The 27,374-nt window shown below is 45.3% G+C and overlaps 1 protein-coding gene across 6 annotated transcripts in view; it reads left to right on the forward strand.

Annotated features, from left to right (window-relative positions):
* Positions 1-27,374, forward strand: part of CCDC171 (coiled-coil domain containing 171) — a 259,692-nt gene that overhangs the window by 108,659 nt on the left and 123,659 nt on the right. For all 6 annotated transcript variants that reach the window (XM_053301832.1, XM_053301835.1, XM_053301831.1 and 3 more), the window contains 2 exons: positions 7,030-7,537; positions 10,868-10,984. In XM_053301832.1, coding sequence (XP_053157807.1) covers positions 7,030-7,537; positions 10,868-10,984 — 625 coding nt within the window. The remainder of the gene's footprint in view (positions 1-7,029; positions 7,538-10,867; positions 10,985-27,374) is intronic.

Here is a 27,374-nt window from a genome sequence, read left to right on the forward strand (position 1 = left end):
ATTTGGGGCAGCAGGATACCTCCCTGCCGCCACTTCCCCTTCTTGGCAGCAAAAAGCTGCAGAAAGCCTTTTGCGCATGCCACGTCTGCATGTCACATGTGCGTGCACGCGCAAAAGGCTTTCTGAAGCCTTTTGCTGCCAAGAGGGGGAAGGGGCGACAGGGAGGTATCCTGCCGCCCCAAATGCTTACAAAAATAATGCGCGCCAATGGGGGAAAAGCGGCGGGAGGGGTAAGTACACACTCCCCCCACCCTTAAAAGAACCCCCACCCCAGTGCCGGACCGCAGCTCCACGGTTCTGTGCACATCCCTAGCTTAGACCTCTGGTTTTGCTGCTGAAGCATTTTGTTTGTTTGTTTGTTTGTTTATTTATTAAATAAAACATTTTTATATCGCCTAAAACTTATGTCTCTGGGCGGTTTACGACAGAATAAAAACAAAGTAAAACATTTGTTAAAACAAAAAATGGGTGGGGGGACACACACATTACAACAATTTAAAAACTTCAAAGCAATACTTTAAAACAGCATTAAAACCATTAAAACATTAATTAAAATCCTGGGTGAAGAGATGTGTTTTAAAATACTTTTTAAAAGCTGTCAGAGATGGGGAGGCTCTTATTTCACTAGGGAGCACATTCCAAAGCCTCGGGGCAGCAGCAGCAGAGAAGTCCCGTCCCTGAGTGGCCACCAGACGAGCCGGTGGCAGCTGCAGACTGACCTCTCCAGCAGATTTCAGTGGGTGGTGGGGTTCATGCAGAAGGCAGCGTTCCCTTAAATATACAAGGCCCAAACTGTTTAGGGCTTTATAGGTTATAACCAGCACCTTGTATTTTGCCCGGAAACATATCAGCAGCCAGTGTAGCTCCTTCAATGCAGGGGTTATATGGTCTCTCCGAGATGACCCAGAGACCAGCCTGGCTGCTGCATTCTGGACCAGCTGTAGTTTCCGGACTACGTACAAGGGCAGCCCCACATAGAGCACATTACAGAAATCCAGTCTGGAGGTTACCAGCAGATGTACCACTGTTTTGAGGTCATTCACCTCAAGAAACGGACGCAGCTGGCATATCAGCCAAAGCTGATAGAAGGCACTTCTGGCCACCGTCTCATCCTGAGACACCAGCGAGAGGCTCGGATCCAGAAGAACCCCTAGACTGCGTACCTGTTCCTTCTGGGGAAGTGTGACCCCATCCAGAACAGGCAGATCAAAATCATCTCTCGAGTTCTGACCCCGGATAATGAGTACCTCCATCTTAGCCGGATTCAGTCTCAGCTTGTTATCCCTCATCCAGCCCATCACCGACTCCAGGCAGGCATTTAGGGAGGTTATGCCCTCTCCCGATGATGCTGACATGGAGAAATAGATTTGGGTGTCATCAGCATACTGATAGCACCCTGCACCAAATCTCCTGATGATCTCTCCCAGCGGTTTCATGTAGATATTAAACAACATTGGAGACAATATGGAGCCCTGGGGAACACCATACAAAACTTCAGATTTTGAAGAACGGAAGTCTCCAAGGGACACCATCTGGAACCTGCCCGAGAGGTAGGAGTGGAACCACTGCAAAGCCGTGCCTCCAACTCCCAACCCCCTCAGACACTCCAGAAGGATACTATGGTTGATAGTATCGAAAGCCGCCAACAGATCCAAAAGGACCAACAAAGTCATACTTCCTCTGTCAATTGCCAATTTAAGATCATCCATCAGGCCGACCAAAGCAGTCTCCACCCCATAGCCAGCCCGAAAGCCAGTTTGAAATGGGTCAAGATAATCAGTTTCATCCAAGACTGTCTGTTGCTGTGAGGCCACCACCCTCTCAATTACCTTGCCCAACCACAGAAGGTTGGAGACAGGCCTGTAGTTGTTCAGGTCCGAGGGATCCAGGGTAGGCTTCTTCAGAAGTGGTCTAATAATTGCCTCCTTAAGACTAGGAGGCATCCTACCTTCCCTCAGAGATGCATTTATAATCTCTACCAGGCCTTCTACAACAACCCCCCTGTCAGATAATATAAGCCATGTCGGACAAGGGTCAAGAGAACAGGTGGTAGGCTGCACCATTCCAATCAACTTGTCTACATCCTTAGGAGTCACAAACTGGAAATGATCCAACCTAATCACACAAGAGGAGACGCTGGACACCTCCACATCAGACACTGAGGTAATTGTAGAGACGGAGTCTAAGTCGGCCCGAATACGAGAGGTTTTCCCCACAAAGAATTCATTAAACACATCATAGCGGGTAATCGATGGTTCCAGATTCTGATTCAAGGGAGGAGGGGCACTCACTAGCCCTCTCACAACCCTGAACAACTCCGCCAGATGTGAATTTGCGGATGCAATACGGGCAGAAAAGAATCGCTTCTTTGCCGCACGTATGGCCTGAGCATAGTTCTTCAAATGAGCTCTGTGTTGCAATCTGTCAGATTCAAGCTGAGTCTTTCTCCACTTGCGCTCCAGTCATCTACCTCACCGCTTCAGCCCCCGTAGTTCTTCCATATACCAAGGGGACAATTTTGAAGCAGGTTGGAGAGGATGCTTAGGAGCAATCATGTCTACTGCCCTGGTGAGTTTGCTGTTCCAATTCTCCACCAGGGCATCAACAGGCTCACCAGCAGAGCCAACACTAAATCCCTCCAAGGCTTCTTGAAATCCTATTGGATCCAATAACCTTCTCGGGCAGATCATCCTAATAGGTCCCTCGCCCTTGTGAAGGTGGGAAGCGATTGTGAGTCCAACCTTAACCAGATGATGGTCCATCCATGACAATGGGGAAATCACAGGATTCCCCACCCACGGAACACCACCCTGATCAGAGTGAAAGACCAAATCAAGCATGTGACCAGCAATGTGCGTCGACCCTGAAACCACCTGGGATAGGCCCATAGTCGTCATGGCCGCTATGAACTCCTGACCTGCCCTGGACAATTATGTCCAAACCTGGACGTCACCATAATCGTGGTTTCATGTAGGCATGTAGACCCACCTGAGATCGTACCCACTTCATGCCTTTGGTGTTCCAGGTTCTAGCCTTGCCCCTCCTGTCACCTATCCAGCAATGCAGTTGCCTGGTAACAGGGATCCCACCACGTCCCATTCCAGGCTTGTCAGTCTGTCAAGTGGCAAAACCACACAGGGGCATTCCCCCTTCCCACTCTGTCCCTTGCTCCCCCTCTTCCCCCAGGCAAGCAGGAGGGAACAGGGATGAGAAGACAGGGCAGACATCAAAGTGCTTTGTTCCCCAAAAATAAATACGACAATGTATGCCCACAAGTACAAGCACTCCAGGTGGCAACATAAGCAGGGCACCCCATCACAGTGCCGGGATAGGAACATATAGTTGGGTATGTGTGCCCGTGGTCGGGTTTAAAAGTCAGTACAAACCGGGGATTCTTGAGCAGCCAATTTCTAGTTTTAAACAGAAGGGTTGGGAAAGAGTTACACAACTACAGACCTGTCTCCAACTTTTCATGGCTGGGCAAGGTGACTGAGATAGTGGTGGCCTCTCAGCTCCAGGCAGTTGTGGAGGAAACTGATTATCTAGACACATTTCAAAGTGGCTTTCAGGTGGGCTGTGGGGTGGAGACTGCCTTAGTCGGCCTGCTGGATGATCTCCAATTGGGAATTGACAGAGGAAGTATGACTCTGTTGGTCCTTGTGGATCACTTGGCGGCTTTCGATACTATTGACCATAGTATCCATCTGGAACGTCTGAGGGGATTGGGGGTGGGAGGCACTGCTTTGCAGTGGTTCCGCTCCTACCTCAAGGGCAGATTCCAGATGGTGTCTCTTGGAGACTGTTCTTCAAAATCGGAACTTTGGTATGGTCTCCCTCAGGGCTCCATACTGTCTCAGATGTTGTTTAACATCTACATGAAACCACTGAGAGAAATAATCAGGGGATTTGGTGCAGGGTGTATGCTGATAACACCCAAATCTATTTATCCATGTCAATATCATTAGGAGAAGACATAACCTTCCAAGTGCCTACCTAGAGGCAGTAATGGTCTGGATGAGGGATAATAAACTGAGGCTGAATCCAGATAAGATGGAGGAACTTATTGTGCAGGGTTGGAACTCAGGAGATGATTTTGATCTGCTGGTTCTGGATGGGGTCACGCTCCCCCAGAAGGAACAGGTACGCAGTCTGGGGGTGCTTCTGGATCTGAACCTCTCCCTGGTGTCCCAGGTTGAGGCAGTGGCCAGAGGTGCTTTTTATCTTCTTTGGCTGAAACACCAGCTGTGTCCGTTTCTTAAGATGAACGACCTCAAAACGGTGGTACATATGCTGGTAACCTCTAGGCTGGATTACTGCAATGCGCTCTATGTGGGGCTTCCTTTGTACACAGTCTGGAAACTGCAGTTGGTCCAGAATGCGGCAGCCAGATTGGTCTCTGGGTCATCTCAGAGAGACCATATTACTCCTGTGTTAAAAGAACTACACTGGCTGCCGATGCGTTTCCAGGCAAAATACAAGGTGCTGGTTATTACCTATAAAGCCCTAAACAACTTAGGCCCTGGGTATTTAACAGAATGTCTTCTTCGCCATGAGCCCCACCGCCTGTTATGATCACCTGGAGAGGTTTGTGTGCAGTTGCTGCCAACTCATTTGGCGGCTACTCGGGAATAGGCCTTGTCTGTTGCTGCCCCTGGACTTTGGAATTCACTCCCTGTTGAAATAAGAGCCTCCCCATCTCTGGCAACTTTAAAAAAGGCACTGAAGACCCATTTATTTACCCAGGCTTTTAATTAGATCTATAGTTTTAATATCTTTAATATTGGGTTTTAAATGTTTTAATGTTCTAAATGATTTAATAGTTAATTGATTTAATGTTTTAAATTATTTTAACTGTAAATCTCACAGAGATGCATGTTTTGGGCAATATGCAAATATTTTTAAAAGTGGGGGGGCAGCCCCTTCCCCTTTGGGATGAGGATGGATGCTGACCCGGGGTGGACCACACACACTCAAGAAGGTGCCAGGCCATGGGGATGCCCCCTCACAACTCATGAGATGAACTGTCTTCAGAGACCAGGGCGGCAGATCTGCATATGGCGCAACACTGGACCAAACCTGGGAATTTTGAAAGGGAGTAAAGATCTGTCCCCATCCATGCACGCGGTCAGGGTCTGACACATGGAATGCCAAATGCATTCTATGGGTGTGTACAAGGCTTCCAAGGGGAGGAGGAGTTTGCAGTGCAAAAGTTCTATCTTACCAGAGAGAGAGTGGGGGCCCCACGCAAGCAGGGCCCTCTTCGTTGGTTTAGCTCAACTCATGAGTGCGTGGTCCAATGAAAGACCTAGGGTTTACAACCCCATGGTCCTCCCCAGTAGACTGGCCCTCTCGTGAGAGGAATAGCCCACCAGCAGCAAGCTGCAAGAGGAGCATGAGTGTGGTTTAGTCTGCATGTACTTCTTTGCCAGTGTGATCCCTCACAAGAACATCCTAAGTCATGGCGGATCTTTTGCCCTCCATCATATACATATTTCCTCCTAGGAACTCTTCATTTTCCCAACCCTTTCCTGAGTAATAGAGAAGTTGTCCCGTCCCGTTCTCCCCACCCCCACCCCCCGAGCTCTGAAATTGTGCTTGTGTGGGACTTTCTGATCAGGGCTCTTAGGAGGCCAGTGGTACCATCCCTTTCAGAAGAAGTACTGGCATGACATGGCATTCAAAGGGATTTAAATGCCCTTTCAATGCCTAGGGTGGGCAGACCATTCTGAAAATGCACAATCTTACTCCTTCAAGATCGTGGCCAATCGCAGCCACCCTGCTGATGTCCTGATGCTTTGCCCACCGTCTGGCCATGGAGCTTGCTGGGATCGGCCTCAGCAGTCAAGCTGCAGGGATGTTCTTCCCTCTCCTTTAACCAGAGGTTGCCGGACCGCAGCTGAAAGAAAATCTGTGATGTGATTTACAGTTTAAAATTGAAACCGCTGGTTCGCCAATATCCGCTTTTACTTTACGCGTGAATGCAGCCTGTTGTGTTTATGGGGCTTGGGGACTCAAATCAAGGTTTGCTATAACTCAGGATGGTACCTTGTCTTCAAAGCTGTGTGCTGTAGGCATGTCTGAGCTGGTCTCTGTTTATACCTGAGCGAATGCTGGTCCAGAATTGGGCAACAGCAAGGCATGCTCCTTCTGATTAGTCATCTTCTGTAAAATAAAATAAAATCTAACTGTATCACAAAGACTTATTATCTTATCTACAGGCCCAGAAAATTGCTTATGTATACTTTCCTCCATTATTGCTAGCTGTCCCCCTAATTTCCAGCTCTTGGGCAAGTCACTATGGTCTCCACATCTTTACCTTGTTATCTGTTAATTCTGTCTTTTGTTTTCCTGGGTCCTATATTGCCTGTACTGCTAGTGCCACCTGTAGCCTCTGTTGCTTCATCCACTGCTTGCTGCCCTCACTCCCCCAGATACTGTTTTATTAGAACTGACCACTGGTTGTAGTTCAATGTCTGGTGTTAATGTAATGTTTAAATGCTAATTGGGTGGGGGCTAATTGTATGGACTCTTGTCATGTAGTTGTCTTCCCTGAACCTAACCCGATGACAACTATGTGGTAAGGATTTGTGCGATTGGTCCCATCCTGTTGTGGTCGGCCTTCAAATGTTACAGCAGTGCCATGGGATAAACCCATGGAACAGCAACTCTGGCACCAATGCTGTAACGCTTAAAGGGCCCCACAATCTCTCCTCCTTCAGTGTTGTTTGCTTCGGCCATTATGGGATTCAGGGCAGGAAATACAGTGATATAAAAACAAAATAAATTCCTTTTTACTGGCTGCTTTTTGAGCTCATTATTTTGAATTTGCCTTTCCAGAGGTAGATCTTAATGGGCTGGCTACAGAGTGAGTTTATGCTTTTTGTCAAGGCTTAGTCATGTAGTAGAAAGATATTATGGTGATTTCCCATTGATAAAGAAACAAAATACATTATCAATGTCATGTCAACTTCAGTGGATATAAACAGGTTGTAGTTCATTCTGTAGTAAAACCTTCCCTTCCCTTTGCAGAAATACCAAGAAATGGCAGAAAATTCCAAAGAAAAGTTTGGCACTGCAGAAAAAATACAGGAGCAACTACTCCTTGAAAATACACACTTTAAAACTACAGTGGCACAAATGCAAAATGAGCACATGTCTCTTCTGGCAGCTTGTGCACTGTTGTCTGGTGCTTTCTATCCTCTCTACAGTCGATCGTGTGCCTTGTCCACCCAAAGAGACTTCCTTCAAGATCAGGTCAACACCTATGAAATGATCAAACAGGAGATTAGGACTCTGGCCAGTGCATTGTCTGATGCTGAGGAAAAGAAGCAATTGGAGGGCAAGACGAAGCAAAAAAGGCATAAAAGAGGCTTGATACATCTCTTCCGCAAAGGTGTTATTGTAGTTCTGGCAGCCCATAGACTTCAAACATTGGGCCAGTCATGCAGCTCCCTTTTCTCCTGGGTGGATGGCTTCAGAGAAGGCATAGGAATCTTAGTTTGTGTAGGAGACTCCAAGGATGCGCATAACCTGTCAAGTAAGATAATCAGCTAATGATTTATATGTTTTGTGTCAAATTGCACTTTCAGTACTTAAATAACAATTATATCATGTCAAGGCAATGGGGGGCATAGGCTTCACAATTTGAGGGGGGAAATAGATTTAAGCTTTTAAACCAAATTTAGTGCATCAATTAAAACAACTAAAAACCCCAGTGGTGGCATGATAAATACAAGAGTCCCCATTATTTGAATCAATGGAAAAATGAATATGAAGGTACTATGGCTCAATGTGGATGTGATCTCCTTGCTCAGGGCATGGGGAGTGTGCAGTTTGCTTCCTCAGCCCCAGTGTAGATTCACCCTTCTTCCCATGGTGTGCTTTCATTATAATATACAATAGAATTATGTATGCATTGACACTAACCAGATTCCCTTATAACTAGGCTTGATAAACTTGCTTCAGATTCTGACTGTGAAAGCAATCCTGGTTCATTCTAATACAGGTATAACTTTGCACCATGGCAGAAGCAAACCAAAGAGGTGAAAAGTAAGCATTAATGTCAGAGATGGAAGCATGCTAGCCTGTAACACATTCTCAGTCTCTTAATCATGCTTGGGTGAGGAGGAATGCTTTGTTGCCCCAATTTCTTGTCATAGACATCCCTCAGGCCATCAAAGTTGATGTGATTCATTCATACCATACCATATCTTACAAGGTAGATATGTGTGGTCAGCACTTTGGCTATGTTTATTTTTGTCTACCCAACAAAATGGCTACTCATTTGTTGTCAGGCAGACTGGATGTAAGCATGTAGTGCAATACATAAGAAAATATCAGTCTACTTTAAGGAATATGGTGTCTTGGCCACCACATTTTAGTGCCAATTCTTGTTGTTACTACTACTACTACTACTACTACTACTACTACTTAAAATATTTATATACTGCTTTTCAACAAAGAAAGTTCTCAAAGTGTTTACCTAACAAAGGAATGAACAATAGTTTGCTGCACCAAAGAGGTTCAACGTCTAGAAAGAGGCACAAGAATGACTCCAGCAACAGCCACTGGGAAGTGGCTGTACTAGGTTTGTTTAAAATATTTGTATGAATAAGAATAGTTTGTCTGTTGCATTTATATACTCCTCTTGGTATGTTATATGTAAATACAAAATATTACATTGGGTGCATAATTTGCAGATTGCATGTGACCTATGAATTTTTTGTGTGTGTGCTGTTGAAATTGATAAGAATTTTGAAAATCACAGCTTTTAACTTTTTTGTTTTAATCAAATTTCTAACCTTCGGTCTTGCAGAGAATGGCTGGAAATTCAATTCAGTCCTTGGATATGATGGGGAAAACCATCTAATATGGTCTCCATGCTGAACTAGATGACCACAATTGAACTTATAAGCTTGCTACTGTTTTAAAGTCAAACTAACTCGTTAACGTGCTCTGGAATCACTCAAAATTTGGAGAAGATGAACTTCAAAACAACTACTTGTCATTTATTAGTAGCTAAAACATTATAGGACACATTAACATGATCCAAAATGTTTTGAAATACTTTTAAGTTCTTGCCAATGGCCTCTAGTCTTTTCAGTTTCCAAATCTGATTCATAGTTTTAACAACCCCACCCCCAAAGTATTTTAAATCTAATTCTATGTGTCAGGTGGCATAGAGTGTTGGACTAGGATCAAGGAGACCCAGGTTCAAGTTCCCACTCAACCATGAAGCTCCCTGGGTTATCTTGGACCATTTACCTGCTCTCAGCTTAAACTACCTCCCAAAGTTGTTGTGAGGATAAAGTGGAGGGTGGGGAAGAAGCATGTGTGCCACCTTAAGCTCCTTGGAGGAAAGGTGGGATAAAAATGTAAGTAGTAAATTATTCCATGCCATGCCACTTAATATTATTTATTTATTCATTCATTTATTTAGATAAAATAAATTAAAAAGCACGTAGCATATTTGAAGATCTATGCTCTGGCAGTGCACAGCAAAGAAGCAAACATTGCTTCTGCAAACTCACATCCAGTGGAGTTGTCTCGGGTTGTGAGAGAGCTAGTACGTGTCCCTCTTCCCCTGAATGAGAATTTTGATCCATCAGTTACCTGTTGTGACATTTTAAATTAGTTTTTTGAAGATAGAATCTCTCATATTCTAGCTAAACTAGACTCTAACTGCAGAGCCTATCATGGAAGTGTCCAGCAGTTCCTCTTGAATGGTTAAATTGGATCAGTTTCAGTTTGTGACTTCTGAGGATGTGGACAAGCTGCTTGGGACACTGCCTTACTACCTGTTCTTTGGAACCTTGCCCTACATGGCTTATACAATCTAGCCGGGAGGTTATTGGAGAGGGTCTTGATAAGATCTTTAATTCTTCACTGAGGAAGGATCCTTCCTTATCTGAAGGAAGCAATTATTAGACCACTGTTGAAGAAGCCTGCATTGGATCCCTCAGAATTAGGCAATTATAAGCCTGGGGTGTGCATGGAACCGGGAAGCCCAGTTCAGTTCAAATCGAACCAGACTAGAACTGAACCAGGCCCAGTTCGGTTCCATGAATGTCGAGTCAGACCCCAGTTTGGCTCAAGGCCGAACCGGTTCGTGCCCGGCTCGAAGGGAGGGGCTGTTCTACAACTTAAGAAAAAAATCCTAATTGTCCTGTCCCAGGGACACAAAGGGCCAATGTGCACACTTTCAAAATGGCCACCGTAAGCAGGGAGAGGGCTGAAAAGGCCCCAAAACAGGCCAAAACGGTCCTAAAAAGATGGAGGGAGACTACTGCAATGCTCTCTACATTGGGCTTCATTTGTACATAGTCTGGAAACTGCATTTGGTACAGAATGCAGCAGCTAGGTTGGTTTCTGGGCTTACCCGGTCATATTACACCATTTTAAAAGAACTACACTGGCTGCCGATATGTTTCTGAATGAAATACAAAATGCTGATTATTACCTATAAAGCCCTGAATGGCTTGGGTCCAAGATATTTAAAAGAACACATTCATCTTCATGAACCCTGCCTTCTGTTAAGATAATCTGGCGAGGTCTGGTTGTGGTTGCCACTGGCTCGGCTGGTGGAGACTCGAAACCAGGCCTTTTAGGGTTGCCACGGGACTTTGGAATGCACGTCCTAATGAAATTAGCGCTTCCCCTTCTCTGGATGTTTTTAAGAAGGACCTGAAAACATACCTGTTTAGTCAGGCTTTTAGTTTATAGTTCTAAAGCATTAAGTTTTAGAGTTTTATATCTCTATTTTATATTGTTTTAATTGTTGGGATTTTAGATTGTGAACTGCCTGGGACTTGCGTATGGGATTGTATAAAAAAGTGCTAAATAAAATAAATTTATTTTTGTAATGCAGGACAACAGAAAGAGAAAATCCGTTCTCTTCATGCACTCAGTTGGTTTACCAGTCCTGACCTGCTTGCTGCAATTCTTAGTTCTTTGACTGAGCTACAGGAAGTGCTTAGCAAGACAGGTAATATCTTTCAGTTTCCACTTTGGACTTTTCTTGTGTATTCTATATCTTAAAAAAACCCTTTTAGACAAACTGCAGGTAGCACAGGTCACTGCTATTTGTAACATGCAAATTCACTGTTGGATGTGTGTTTAATCTAGCTATTGGTGTGGTGCTGCATTACTCGAATAGAAGATTACTCTGAATTTAAGATGACCCCCAATTTCTAACAGCAAAGAACTTGGGAAAAACCTAGTCTTAGATTCAGGTAAATATAATATTAATCTGGATCATGCAGTGGCCGCTGGATTGCTTTGAATGGAACTGGGAAGGGTCTGGGTGCCCATACACCATTTCACCCAGCTTCATGTGGGTCTTTTTGGCCTTTTGTAGTTGTGGAAGCTAGCAGAGAGTTCATCGGCCCAAACAAGCAATAAGGACAAAAATAGGATTTTCCTGAAGAAGCAAGCTATAGCCAAACCCACTCATCCTTGTTCGTCAGGCTTGGAGTCAAGCTTCAGTTGCAACCACTGCATTTTAAGCTGATCCATTAGATTAGGACATAGAGCTATGTATTTATTTTCTGCTAAAGCCATAAACGGACAGCTGAAAAGTTATCTTGCTCTTGGTGTTCCCCTTGCAAACTTAAGGTGGCAAGGGGATTGTAATTCAAGATGCAATTTGTCTTAAAAGTATCTAAGATTTTAACAAAATAGCTGTCTGACTGATAAATCATAATTCTGTAGTCCACAAAGTGCTATTGTGTGGCTATCCTCAGCCACTGCATGCAAGAGAGCTGCCATGGTGAGATACTAAGGTCAGACAACTCCCAGACACAGCCATAAGAACAGCTCTGCTGGATCAGGCCCAAGGCCCATCTAGTCCAGCATCCTGTTTGATACAGTGGGCCATCTGGTGCCTCTGGGAAGCCCACAAGCAAGAGCTGAGGGCATGCCCTCTCTCCTGCTGTTACTCCCCTGCAACTAGTATTCAGAGGCATCCTGCCTCTGAGGCTGGAGGTGGCCTATAGCCTTCAGACTAGTAGCCGTTTAGACCTCTCCTCCATGAATTTATCCAAACCTCTCTTAAAGCCATCCAGGCTGTGGGCTATCACCACATCTTGTAGCAGAGAATTCCACAAGTTGATTATGTGTTGTGTGACACATAGCCACATTGTCTATGTCAGTCAGCATCAATTCACTCATATTGCCTTTGCCCCACCCCAAGTAGATGACAATTAGCCCCCAGAAGCAGCCCCAGCATTTCCTACATTTGCCAGCCTGTGTCCTTTACTAAGATTCATGGCACAGTAATGCTTCATGAAAGATTTGGTGATCAGTGCCCTGTTAGCCAGTGGCAAGATGACCTGAGAAGGAAAGCAAAGGAGCAGATGGAAGGGTTGGAAAGGGGAAGGCAGTCCACATAGGAAGCAACAAATGCTGAATATGTTTCTTTACCCAGTGAAGATCTTAGCACTGCTCTACCGCTGCATGAAATATGTACCAAATAGCACCACATTATACCAGCTGTTGGAACTGGTACACTCATACATACAAACTGGGCATCTAGAAGCACTTCAGGGACAATCTTGGTTGTGCCAAAAAAAGAAGCAAAAGAGAGGAGCACTCCAAAATAAGATTCAAACAAACAAAAGAGTATTTGGACAATATAAAATCTTTATTGTATAAGGCAAATGAATAATCTAATGAAATGCTTCAAAGTATAATGTTAAACACTATATAAACATAGTTCATGCTGTAGCAAGTGAATGGAACAAAATGTATAGTGCTAACTTCTTTCACATTTTAACATCTTCATCACAATGTATTTCTAGACTGTCATTCGCGTAATCAACTCCCATGTGCTGATTTCTACATTGCTCAAAACCAGAGTGGTTCTCACCAGCTCCTATCTTCACTTGGAGGCACCTGTTAAGTGTTCCAAAAAAGGTCTCTCCCACTCCCCATCCCATCTGTTGCAGCTCTGCTCCCATCAGGCCTCCCATCAAGGCTTATCAGGAGAGGAGACCAACCTTACAGACACAAGTATACTGGACTCCTTTCTGTATAATGGCTCTGGGGGCAAATATCCTGTTTAAGGATGCTTGTAAAACCTGGCATTGACTGACTGTGAGATTGATCCCACTGTCCAGTGTCATGACTTGTGATATTCAGCCAAGGACTTCATTGTCAGAAGCTGGTGCCACATCTCCAGAACCACATTCTAGTCTTGAATGTGATAAGCCATGGAAATATACCGAAATATCTTAAGCAAATATGTGCAGCATGGGCCAGGATCCTAAGAACAGAACAAGTAGTTGTAGGCATCCAAGGGGGCTTCTGGTTTATGTTTCTCAAACAGTATCTCACTATGCCTGACCATTCTTTTTGAAACAGAGAGTAGTTTGGTATAGTACTGAGGCCTGCAGTTCAAAGAAAAGAAAAGAAAAAGTTAAAGAAGTAAGAAAATCCCACTGGGCAATCCCTTAGCTGCACTAAAGTAGATCTTGGATCCAAGCCATAGAATTCATTCTCACATGGGAGTTGATTTTTAACACAAACCTATATTAATAGAGCTTAGAGGAAGCTAGCATTAAGTTTATTTGAACAGATTGTGATCAGTTGTAGCTTAAGCTAAGTTTCTAAAGCTCAGCATGAACTTTTTGACACTTGTACATTAGTAAGCAGTTCAGCCTCCCTCCTTGTTCTGTTTCACTAAAAACAAAGCAAAATGCAGACCATCCTCCCCTTGTCACTAGAGTAATGTTTGTCACTTTTCGTTGGTTTTTGCTTCATTTGTTTAATAAAGACTTGGTTGCTCTTTGTGCTGTAACTCTATTTGTGTAAGACATTTCTCACACACTCATCACAGCATAAATTATTTAGCGCTTTTACTGTAATTCCTTGATAGTCTGTGGCCAGGTACTTAAAGTGTATATATTCTTTTCCCTCTGGTTATAGATACAGCAGAATACAGTACCTTGTGGAATTGCATTGTATTCTCATTTCACCTTTCAAAGTCATGAATGATTCTAACCCACACATTTCTTTGTTTTAGTCAAAACCATTATTCATTAAAAATTAACCAGAGGTGATGCTTTGCTTTTAGAAACTGTGTGCTTTTCCATCCGTTTGTGTGTGTGTGTGTGTGTGTTTCTAAAATCTCTACAGTAATTCTGAAAAACAAGTCTGGTACAGTATTTGACAGAGAATTATGTGTTTCCCTGCTGCTGAAAGAGGACATCTCGGTGGGTTATACTTCCCCACTGCTCCAGTGGCAGGACTATGTAAATTAACACAGAAAGATTTAATAAGCCTGGGCAGGATAACCCCTCCTCCTTTGTCATAAACCCTGCCGCCTGTTACGATAGTCCTGCGTCTGCTTCAGAGACAGCTTTCCCCCCTTTTTAGTGATCTTTGACTTTTAGCTTTTCTTCTAATTTCCTCTTCCTCCTATTGCCAGCAGCAGCAGCAGCAACAACAACAAGGTTTTCTCCTCCTTTCTCTTCTACCTTATTGGCTATTTCTCTTTACCTTCCCTTGGAGCCCGCAGCAGTTCAGAATACAGAGCGGTCCCAGAATCAGGAATGTCCTCCTTCCTAAGGGGAGACAGAAAGATCAAGTTTTTCTCCTTGAATCTCCTATCAGACCTCGTCCTCGAGTCCAACCCCCTCCAGGCTTGCAAGACCGATCACACAGTGCTTGGGCCCAGCCACAGCGTCCTCACTGCCAGCTCCCTCCAGGTCTTCAGGGCTTACCATGCTATTGGCAGGCCTGGCCGGAGGACCAGATGGCACCCACATGTGCCGCCAGAGCTGTAATGAACCTCCCAGCACCACGAGGGAAACGAGGACTGCGGCGGCACACAGAAGGGAGGGTGGGCGGGCAGGTGGGCCTGATCACCTGAATCTAGGCGAGGAGGCTGCAACACCCAAGCACCAAAAGGGCACGAAAATGAAGAGGGCCTAGCTGATGGTGTGGGGGAGGGGCCCAATCACCTCCAGCATGGCAAACCTGGTTCCAGGATATGCTGGTTAAATTACTTCAGCAGTCCAGACCATCTAAGGAGGCGAAACATAAACAGAGAAGGAAAGACACATCATCTTCCTCCTCCAATTCTGAAGACCAGGTACCTAAGAAATCATGCAAAAAGGCAGATCAGCAGGGAATAGGCATCATTCATAACGACTTGGGTCCAGGCTGTTTAAGAGAGCGCCTCCTTTGTCATTAACCCTGCCACCTGTCACAGTCTTCTGGAGAGGTCCAGTTATGGTTGCTACCAGCTCATTTGGTGGCGATCCAGGTCCGGACTTTTTCTGTGGCTGCCCCAGGGCTTTGGAATATGCTCCCTGCTGAAATAAGAGCATATCTTGTTTTCAGGAAGACCCTCAAGGCTCTCCTGTTCCCACAGGCTTTTAATTAGTATTAATTTTAATAATTTGTTTTAATAACTGTTTTATGCTATTGTTTTTATTGTGTCATGTATTTTAATCTGTGTTGACTTTTAAATATTTTGAATTTTGTACACTGCCTAGAGATGTACATACCAGGCGGTATAAAAATATGATAGATAAATTAAATTTCCACATTCCTCAGCGATTTCAGGCTATAACTCTCCCAATCCCTACACCCCTCTTAGATCGCCTGATAATGTGGGGACAGACCCTAATCTAGAAACCCACCCACCCCCGCCCTGAGGACTCCACCATTCCCAGGGAATGGTCTGATGATCAACTTACTGACTCTTTTTCTACATCTCAGAGATTGTTTATCCCAGATGACTTTTCCCCTCTACTGAGTAAGTCAATTCACACCCTGGGTATGCAATTGGATACCCCTCAGGAGGAGCAAAAGGGGCTCTCATGTTTCTTAATACTAAGAACTAGCATAGCGCAGTGGTTAGTGTGCTGGACTAGGACTGGGAAGACCCTGGTTCCAATCCCCATTCAACCATGAAACTCACCGAGTGACTCTGGGCCAGTCATGTCTCTCTCAGTCTAACCTACCTCACAGGCTTGTTGTGAGGATAAAAATAATCATGTACATTGCTCTGAGCTCCTCGGAGGAAGAGAGGGATATAAGTGTAAAAATAAATAGATTAAATAAATAAAAGAATTTCCCTTTCCCTGAATTTTTCAGTGACACATTGAAACAGGAATGGTCATTACCTGCCTTCTCCAGGAAGCCTAGTACAGCAGTCAGTGGGTTTTACAGTTTCCCTCAGGAAAACCTGGAGTTCCTCAAGGTGCCTCCTACTGGTGGTTCTATAGTGGTCCTCATTCTGGGTGAAGTACTCCTAAAAGATGGAGACACATCCCTCAGGGACCCTTCTGATTAAAAAAAAAGGGGGGGGGGATGAAAACAGGCCCTTCTTAGAAGAGCACACGAAGCCTCTTCACTGGCCATCTGCTCATTTATGGTAGCATCTATCATCTCCAAGACTTCACTATTATGTGTGGATGATTTAATTAACAACCCACCTGAGGACCCCATACACTTAAAACAAAAGTTGTTAAAGATTCAAAAGGTGCAGGTCTTCACGGCTGACGCCACTAGGGATTCTGTCCGCTTTGCAGCAAGGTCTACTGCTTCCACTGTGGTGGCCAGGCAAACCCTATCTTTGAAACATCGGCAGGTAGATGCCACTTCTTGCTCTGATCTGGCATCTGTCCCTTACGTAGGTTCCAAGCTGTTTGGTGATGAGGCATTAGAAGACTTACAGGGAAAGGGACAACGGGAGACAATGGCTCTTTTGGAACAGGTTTAGATCCAACAAGCCCACCGGACAACAGCGTCAGCCCTTCACAGGACAGAATAAAACAGCTAGATAGCAATCCTTACTCACCACCATATTTGGGGGGAGGGTCACTACCAAATTGTGTCACTCTACACAATTCTTTCATGCTTGGGAATTCCCCACCAGCGACAGGTGGGTACTTCAGACCATTCACAGCATGGTTACAGAATAGAGTACACCACTCTACCCCCAAACAGGTTTTGTCCACCCTCACGTTTGCACTCATATACCAACTACTCAGGCCTTCTGTGAGCCATTCGCCATCTGGAAACCATGGGGGGGGGGGAGCCCGTTCTGCTTCATCAGCAGGTCAAAGGGGATCTCCATGCCAAAAAAATATGACTCCCTCCAAGCAGTCTTGGATCTCAACTTCCTCAACAAATTTGTCAAACACAACAAATTCAAGATGGAGACTCTGAGGTCAATTGCAGAATCCCTCCAGTTCTTTAGCTCACCTTGCCTCCATAGACCTGACAGGCCTATTTTCACATTCCAATTCATCTAGGCAGTCAGCAATTTCTCCATTTCAAATATGCAGGCAGGCATTACCAATACAAGGCCTTGCCTTTCAGTCTGTCTTCAGCACCCAGAGATTTCACGAAGTTCATGGCACTGCTCATAGCACGCCTCAGGATGTTTGCTTTCCTAGACAATCTGCTACTCAGAGCATCAGATCTGCCCTCAGCCCTAGCAGACCTAAGACTTCTACTCAAGTGCTTGTCCAATCACAGGTCCTAGCCAATCAGTCAAAGAGCCAACTCTCTCCCTCTCTGAGGCTACATCATTTAATCCTATCTCAGGAATGCATTCAAAAGATCCTGGCCACAATTTCATTGATTCCTCCAGGTAACAAAGTATCACTTCTCATTCTAGCTTGCCTATTGGGGCTAATGGTGGCTACCTTGGATGCGGTAGACTGGGCCAGGTTCCATTTGTGACCATTCCAGTAGTTCTTGCTCCCTCATCAGAATGCAACAGAAGCCTGCAAGAGAGGAGGAGCAACATCAGCTTCCCAGGCAGACCCCAGGTTGAGCGACTGGGTGCTTGCATGCTTGCTTCTGCCCCCCACTGGACTTCAACCCCCCAGAAGCCTGCAGGAGTGGAAAAGGAGCTTCCCAGGCAGACCCCAGGGTGAGAGACTGGGTGCCCGCCTGCCTGTTTCTGCCCCCACTGTTTGCCCTTTAGTAGGGATGTGCACAAAACCACCTGGCCCAGTTTGGTTCAAGTTCAAGCTGAACTTAAACCGCACCAGGCCAGTTTGGTTTTGGCCCCCTTTGGAAATCGCCCCCCCCGGGTTGGTTTGGGGGGTTCAGTGAACAGGTTTTTTAAAATCCCTTTTTAAAACTTTCTCTCTCCAGGGGGCTTCTCCAAGGTGGCAGGGGTATGTGTTCCCCCTCTCCCTGGCCTTCCTTCTATTAAAAATTGCCCAGTTCTGATGTCTTCAGGTCCGGCCATGCAGGGTCTCAGTGCGCAGGCATGGCAGCCACCAAAATGGCCACCTTGCCAGGGAATAGGCCCAGAAAGGTCCAAAGATGCCTGAACCGGGTGATTTCTAATAGAAGGGAGGTTGGCGCGGGGAGGGGGAACCTCTGCGCGCCCTCCCACTACCTTGGAGAAACCCCCCGGAGGAATAAGTTAAATATATTAAAAAAAATTGTTGCCCAACCCCGGATCTGGGGTGTGTGTGTTTGGTTTGGAGTTGAGCCGAACCGGGGGTGGTTCGGCTTGAACCCAAACCGTTGAACCAAACTGATTCAATGTTGAACCTGTTCAGATTCGAGCCAGTTTGCACAACCTACCCCTTAAGACTGGCTGCTGAGGCCCAGGGGGGTAATTCGGCAGTTTCCATGAACTCCATTTGCCCAGAGCAGATTTCTATGGGCTATTTAGTGTCACTGTAAGTGGCAGTGGGCCTGGCGGGGTCGCCACTGAAGAGGCGACACCAAAGGGGGTCTCTCCTTTGAGGGAGCCACTTCGGGGGATAGCAAGGGCCAGGCTTCTTGGCCCAAAAATTCACACGTGGGTGGGCATTTAATAGTTTGGTTTCTGTTTTAATTTAAGTCCTGGGTGAAATTGGTTTATAATGTGTGTGGGTTTATCTGGAGATCAGGCGGCTATTCTGGTGGTGGTGGGGAATAGAGGAAGCAATGTTGGCAAGTCAGCAGGCTGTTACAGGGGGAGGGGAATCAGAAATCTTACAGCTGTTTCCCCTTCCAGTTGTCCTGCCAGCTCTGTGACCTTGGGGAGTAGTGCCAACTACCCACAAAACCTTGCCTTGCTCCTTTGTCATGTCAGGTTGGTCTAGAACAAGTCAGAAATCATCCATGATTTGATTCTGGATGAAGGGGATGACCTGGTATGTTGTGGGAGGCTGGTGGCCTGGTCAGGTCCCAGCTTCTCCTTCCAAGGTACTCTGGTGAGGGGATGTGGGCAGGGAGGTGGAGTGGCTGTGGTCTATAAGAATAATATCTTCCTTATCAGAATCCCTGTTGAAGTGTCTGATCATATTGGATATGTGTACTTAAATTTGGGGACCAGGGATAGACTGGGACTTCTTTTGGTGTACCGATCACCCTGCTGCCCAACAGAGTCCCTAACTGAGCTCACGAACTTGGTCTCGGGCTTGGTGTTGGAGTCCCCCAGTCCCTCAAGAGTTCATAGCGGCCATGACAATGATGAGCCCATCCCAAGTGGTCTCGGGAATGATGCATGTTGCTGGTCACACGCTTGATCTGGATTTATTTATTTATTTATTTATTGACTGACTGACTGACTGACTGACTGACTGACTGATTTGTTTGTTTGTTTGTTTGTTTGTTTGTTTGACATATTTTTATACCACCCAAAACTCATGTCTCTGGGCGGTTCACAACAATTGTCATGGACGGCCCACCATCTGATTAAGATTGGGCTCACATCCACATCCCACTTTTGCAGGGGTGTGGGGCCTATTAGGATGGTCTGCTCGAGAAAGTTATTGGATCCAATAGGATTCCAAGAAGCCTTGGAGGGATTTAGTGTTGGCTCTGCCAGTGATCCTGTTGATGCCCTGGTGGAGAACTGGAACAACAAGCTCACAAGGGCAGTAGACATAATCGCTCGTAAGCATCCTCTCTGACCCTCTTCAAAATTGGCCCTTTGGTATATGGAAGATCTACAGAGGCTGATGTGGCAAGGTAGATTGGAGCACAAGTGGGGAAAGACTGTACTCAAATCTGACAGATTACAACATAGAGCACATTTGAAGATCTATGCTCAGGCAATACGCACGGCAAAGAAATGATTCTTTTCTGCATATATTGCATCCACAAGTTCACATCCGACAGAATTGTCCAGGGTTGTGAGAGGGCTAGTATGTGCCCCTTCTCCCCTGAATCAGAATTTTGAACCATCATTTACCTGCTGTGATATTTTAATGAGTTTTTTTATGGACAAAATATCTCATATTTGGGTTGACTTAGACTCACACTCCACAATTACTGCAGTGTCTGATGTGGAGGTGTCCAGTGACTCCTTGTGTGGTTAGGCTGGATCAGTTCCAGTTTGTGACTCCTGAGGATGTGGACAAGTTGCTTGGAATGGTGCTGCCTAACAAGAGTTATCTTGTCCAACATGGCTTATACTGTCTGGCAGTGGGGTTGCTGTAGAAGGCCTGTTAAAGATTATAAATGCTTCTCTCAAGGAGGACAGGATGCCTCCTTACCTTAAGGAGGCAATTATTAGACCTCTTCTGAAGAAGCCTCCATTGGATCCCTCAGAGTTAAGCAACTATAGGCCTGTCTCCAGCCTTCCTTGGTTGGGCAAGGTGACTGAGAGAGTGGTGGCCTCTCAGCTCCAGGCAATCTTGGAGAAAGCTGATTATCTTGATCCATTTCAGACTGGCTTTCGGGTGGGCTGTGGGGTGGAGAATGCCTTGATCGGCCTGATGGATGATCTCCAGTTGGGAATCGACAGAGGGAGTGTGAGTCTGTTGGTCCTTTTGGATTTCTTAGTGGCTTTCAGTACTATTATACATAGTATTTTTCTGGAGCATCTTAGGGGGTTGGGGTGGGAGGCACTGCTTTGCAGTGGTTCCTCTCCTACCTCTTGGTAGGCAGGTTCCAGAAGGTGTCCCTTGGAGACTGTTGTTCTTCAAAATCTGAACTTTCGTATGATGTTCCTCAGGGCTCCATATTGTTTCTGATTTTGTTTAACATCTACATGAAACCGCTGGGAGAGATCATTGGGATTTGGTGCAGGGTATCATCAGTATGCTGGTGACACCCAAACCTATTTCTCTATGTCAACATCATTGGGAGAAGGGATAACTGCCATAAATGCCTGCCTAGAGGCAGGAATGGGCTGGATGAGGGATAACAAACTGAGGCTGAATCCAGATAAGACAAAGCTACTTATTGTGCGGGGTTGGAACTCGGGAGATTATTTTGATCTGCCTGTTCTGAATGGGATCACACTTCCCCAGAAGGAACAGTTACGCAGTCTGGGGGTGCTTCTGGATCTCAACCACTCTCTGGAGGCGATTGAGGAGGCGGCCAGAGGTGCCTTCTATCAGCTTTGGCTGATATGCCAGCTGTGTCCGTTTCTTGAGATCAGTGACCTCAAAACAGTGGTACTTATGCTGTTAACCTCCAGACTGGACTACTGCAATGCGCTTATGTGGGGCTGCCTTTGTACATAGTCTGGAAACTGCAGTTGGTACAGAATGCGGCAGCTAGGTTGGTCTCTGGGTCATCTCAGAGAGACTATATTACCCCTGTATTGAAAGAACTACACTGGCTACTGATACGTTTCCAGGCAAAATACAAGGTGCTAGTTATTACCTATAAAGCCCTAAACCATTTAGGCCCTTGGTATTTAAGAGAACGTCTTCTTAGCTATGATTCCCACCAATCATTAAGATCATCCCTCCAGAGAGTCTACAGTTGCCACCAGCTCATCTGGTGGCTACTCAAGGACAGGTCTTCTCCATTGCTGTCTCTAGGTTTTGGATAGGGATGTGCATGGAACCGGGCGGGGGAAATTCAAAGGGCAGGGGGTTGACTTTAAGGGCAGGGGAGGGTGCACATATTCCTCCTTCCGCTTTCCGCTCACCAGCGCTCCATTGTAAACTGGTCCAGAGGGGTGGCAGCATACCTCCCTGCTGCCCCATCCCCTTGTTGAACCGGAAATAAGTGGAAGTACCTGGCATGTGTGCACTCATTGGGCACGAATGCCACATGTGCACACACTTGCATGACCTTATGAGGGTTCGGGGCAGCAGGGAGGCAGCATTTTTTCCTGCCACCCCACCGGACCAGTTTACAATTGAGCGCTGGTGGGAGGAAAGTGGGTAAGTGCACACTCCTCCGCCCTTAAAGTCAACCCACCTGCCTTTGAACCAGTGGAACTGCTGGTTGTTCAAACCAGTTCTGAGTAGCAAATGAGGTTTTCAATGAGACACCATGAATCCACTCTTACTTGCTATCATAGAATCCACACTCAGAACACCTCAGAAACAACAGAAACCCATGGGGGTGGTTGGCACCCTATGTGCACTACACCACCACTCGCTCTGGGCCACCGCAGCACCCCCCAAGTGCACTTATGGGGCTGCTGAAAGCTCCATTATTATACCTTATGAGGAAAAACCTTAAAGACGCGTAAATTTCAACAATTCACCAAAAATCAGCCCTCTGCACAAATCCTTCGAAAAAATTCAGGTAGCTTCCTTGCCCCTACCCGGCACTACCACCAACCCCACACCACTCTTAGGCCACCCCTTTCCCCCCGACGTGAAGCGATACACTCTCCAATATACCTAATGGGGGAAAACTTTAAAGACGCATAAACTTCAACACTTCACCAAAAATCAGCCCTCTGCCCAATCACTCTGCAATTGGGGTGGTAGCCTCCAACCATTAGGCACTACCACCCCACCCCACTATTTTGCCCCTGGGACCCGAAATTTGAGTAGAAGAATTTCAGACCTTTTTGCATTGAAGTCAATGGGAGGCAAAAAGGTGGGGAATTCAAATAGACGTCAAAATCCCAAAATCCGAATATTCGGAGCCGAAACAGAGGTGATTCGGTTCAGCTACGAAAAATTTCGGAGGGCCAGAAGGGTGATTCGGTTCAGATCCGAATCACCCGAAATTGGCTGTTTCATTCTGTACCCGAAACATTTCGCACATCCCTAGTTCTGAGGCCCATAAAGGGCCCTAACTTTGGAATGTGTTCCCTGTTGATATAAGAGCTTCCCGATCACTGACAACATTTAAAAAGTCAATCAAGACAAATCTGTTCACCCAGGCCTTTAATTAGCCTTACTGTTTTAATATTTTTAACCTTATTTTAAGTTTTAACTTGTTTTAATGTTTACATTTTTTAATGTTTTAATTATAAATTGCCCAGAGATGCAAGTTTTGGGTGGTATAGAAATTTAGTAAAATAAAAAATAAAGTCCCCAACAAAAGACTTAGTGGCATCAGTCCCTAAATTTGTGGATGGCTCCAAACTCTCTTTCCCATTTCCAGAAACCATTTCTAGATCCACACAGAGTCATCAGAATGACCAATGCCAGTCTCTGGGTATGGGGGTGGGTGGGTTATTGTCTTCAGCATTTGGCCCAAGGAAAGTGGTCCCCACATGAACAAGACCACAGCATCTATGTGGTCTATCTATCAAAGCTTGGCACTGATAGCCTTTCAACACTTTTTGAGAGGCAAACATGTCCAGGTGCACATGGACAACATCACAACAAACATCCCATGTTAATTGCCAAGGAGGGACCGGATCTCTTTCTCTACACCAAGAAGCAACACTTCTGAAGTGGGCGGAGACACATCTTACATCCCTGTGGGCACATCACATGAGCAGAATTCTCAACACCAAAGCATATTGGCTCAGCCAGACAGAAATTCACCCAGCAGAATTTAGTCTGCTCACAGTGCTCACAGTGCACAGATGCCCACAGGTTGACCTATTCATGGCATCCAACAATGCCAAACTTCCAAGATTCTTTTTTCACTTTCCATGCAAGGGAGTGGAATCAGTAGATGCCCCGTCGACACCACGAGTTTCTGTATGCATTTCCTCCAGTGCCTCTGATCAGGTCCAACTGTACCAAGTGGAGGTCATCCTCATAGCACCATACTGGCCAAGGAGGCATTGATTCCCAGAAATTCTCCATCTAGCCATATCACATCTATGGCTCTTGCTGGTCTCAACAGACCTACAGCAAGGCCCCATCATTCACCACTATCCGGCCTGGTTAAAGTTAGCCTCCTGGAGACTGAAAGGAACCTCTTAAAACAGCATGGTTATTCCAACAAGGTCTTGCCTTCCAGGAAAGCTTCCATCAATCACATTTGGATCTGCCCCAAAATAGTGGGGTGGGCTGGTAGATAGTGCCTAATGGCTGGAGGCTACCACCCATCCCCAATTTAAGAGTGATTGGGCAGAGGGGGGTATTTTGGTGAATTTATTTTTATGAGGTTTGTCTTCATAAGGTGAAGTGTGCTAAATTGATTACTTCCTCATATTATTCATAGTAAAGGAAAGTGTGAAAAAGTGAAAGTGGGGTCATGAGAGTTGTTTAATTGAAAAAAATCTCATTTGCTATGATAGAATGAGAATTCACACCTCAGAAAAAACTTCTAAGGGTGGTAGCCTCCAGCCATTAGGCACTATCTACCAGCCCACCCCACTCCTTTGGGGCAGATCCACTTTCTGCCCCCAATCTGCCCCAAAGACACCCAAACTTCAAAAATTCTCAAAAAATCACCCCTTTGTCCAAACCCCCTGAAATTGGGGTGGTAGCCTGCACCCATTAGGCACTACCACCCCACCCCACTATTCTGCCCCAGGCCCCACTTTCTGCCCCAATATGCCCCAATCTGCCCCAAAGACATGAAAATTTCAGAAATTTACCAAAAATCAGCCCTTTGCCCAATCCCCCTGAAATTGGGGTGGTAGCCTGCACCCATTAGGCACTAACACCCCACCCCACTCCTTTTGCCCAGATCCCATGCTATGCCCCCGAACTGCCCCGAAGTCACTAAAACTTTAAAAATTCACCAAAAATCAACCATGAACCGAATCACCCGAATTTTTGGGGTCCGAAATTCGGGTGATTCGGCTCGTGCCCGAAAAATATCGGGGGACATAGGGGGTGATTCGGTTCGGCCCCGAATCACCCGAAATTGTTCATTTCGGGCACAGATCGTTCTGTGCCCGAAATTTTTTGCACATCCCTAGCTCTGAGCACTACAAGGCTCCCCGTTTGAGCCCATCCACTTGATCCTGTTTTGCTTTCTATCTAATAAACTGGCCTTCCTAGTACCCATTACCTTGTCCAGAAGGGTGTCTGAGCTTCAGGCTCTATAAGCAAATAAGCACCTCTGCATAATTTCCCCAGACTCTTTAAGACAGATCCCTGATCCCTGATTCATCGCTAAGGTGCCATCCGTGTTTCACAGATTACAGGATGTTATTTTAACCTCTTTTTGTCCCAAACCTTCACATCTGTCGGAGCAGGCGTGACATAAGCTCAATGCTCGGTTATGTTTAAAGGTGTCCAGTGTGTCCATCATACTGAGCCATGTTGGACTTCAAATGCCTATCTCCCTACTTCCATGGGCCAACAAAACCCACTATAACCAAGTGGATCAAGGCCTTCGTCTTTCTGGCATATGATACTTTAAAGCTGCCAGTGCCCTTACATCTTTCGGCTCACTCGAATAGGGCTGTGGCAGCAATGGCAGCTTTTTCTACTAATGCTCCTCTGTCAGGAATCTGTAAAGTGGTAACATGGTCACCCCTGTCTACAGGTGAAACTCGGAAAATTAGAATATCGTGCAAAAGTCCATTAATTTCAGTAATGCAAATTAAAAGGTGAAACTGATATATGAGACAGACGCATTACATGCAAAGCGAGATAAGTCAAGCCTTAATTTGTTATAATTGTGATGATCATGGCGTACAGCTCATGAAAACCCCAAATCCACAATCTCAGAAAATTAGAATATTACATGGAACCAATAAGACAAGGATTGTAGAATAGAACAATATCGGACCTCTGAAAAGTATACAGTGTACTGTGCTTGATTGGCCAGCAAACTCGCCTGACCTGACCCCATAGAGAATCTATGGGGCATTGCCAAGAGAAGGATGAGAGACATGAGACCAAACAATGCAGAATTGCTGAAGGCCGCTAATGAAGCATCCTGGTCTTCCATAATACCTCATCAGTGCCACAGGCTGATAGCATCCATGCCACACCGCATTGAGGCAGTAATTGCTGCAAAAGGGGGCCCAAACCAAGTACTGAATACATATGCATGCTTATACTTTTCAGAGGTCCGATATTGTTCTATTCTTCAATCCTTGTCTTCTTGGTTCCATGTAATATTCTAATTTTCTGAGATTGTGGATTTGGGGTTTTCATGAGCTGTACGCCATGATCATCACAATTATAACAAATTAAGGCTTGACTTATCTCGCTTTGCATGTAATGCGTCTGTCTCATATATCAGTTTCACCTTTTAATTTGCATTACTGAAATTAATGGACTTTTGCACGATATTCTAATTTTCCGAGTTTCACCTGTACCTTTACAAAGCACTACAAGATGGACACACAGCGCTCTGCTGAAACTGCATTTGATAGAAGAGCGCTACAGCAGGTACTGCCTCAGCAGTACGCTTCCTACCCAAGCTCATCAGCTGTGGCATGTCCCACGAGACGTCCTTTTTCAGCAGCAGGGCAAAGGAACGTTGGTTACTTACCGTGAAGGCTTCTTGCTGCTGGATATGAGGACATTGTGTCCCACCTGCTTGGGCTGACTGGGTCTACTGTGGGAATTGCCTTTTTTCTCTAAGTGCTGTTCTTTAAAATTATTCTCTGAGTTAGTGTTCTCTGTTCTCTCGACTTGGCTATTCAGAACCTTCCCAGGCCCATTAAATCTTTTTAAGTTAATTTGCATAGCCCTGCCTCTGGAGCAGCAGGGAAATCTAACCCACAAGATGTCTTCATATCCCTCAGCAAGAGAAACTCTTCACAGTAAGTAACCAATGCTCCTATATAGGTAAACTACAGAGTGCTGATTTTGTTTTAGAATGGCAGGATCATGTACTACAATGCAGAATTGTGTACTGCACTTATTCTGAGGTCAGTGATGCCTGATAACTTTCTCTGTATCTTCTGCCCCCAAAAGTGAGAATGAAACAAAACAAAAACATTTTCAAGTCTCACTAATTAGTTAAAATCAACATTGCCACCCCTGGCCTCTGATTCTATACAATCGCCAGGATAATTGCCCAGAGCGGCTTTTAATTTTCATTTCTTCAACAGCACTCTGCCATGATATATAGAAACAACTTTTGAAACTGAGATGGCTTTCAAAAGTCAATTATAATATGACATGTGAGGTCTGCTAGTCAAAGGGAAAAATAAAACAAAAAACAGTGGGCAAGCCCAAGCCCTTGGGTGTACCTAAAGTAGTTTTTTGGATCCAGGCCAACGTAAAGTGAAATCTGAATAGAGTATTTTCCACATGCAAGGTTTATACATAAAATAAAATCAGTGAAGAAACAAATGTTGGTCTTCTTATTTCACAGAAAATATTTTGATTCCATTG

The sequence above is a fragment of the Hemicordylus capensis genome, chromosome 2 (genome assembly GCF_027244095.1).
Source record: "Hemicordylus capensis ecotype Gifberg chromosome 2, rHemCap1.1.pri, whole genome shotgun sequence".
Lineage (NCBI taxonomy): Eukaryota > Metazoa > Chordata > Lepidosauria > Squamata > Cordylidae > Hemicordylus > Hemicordylus capensis.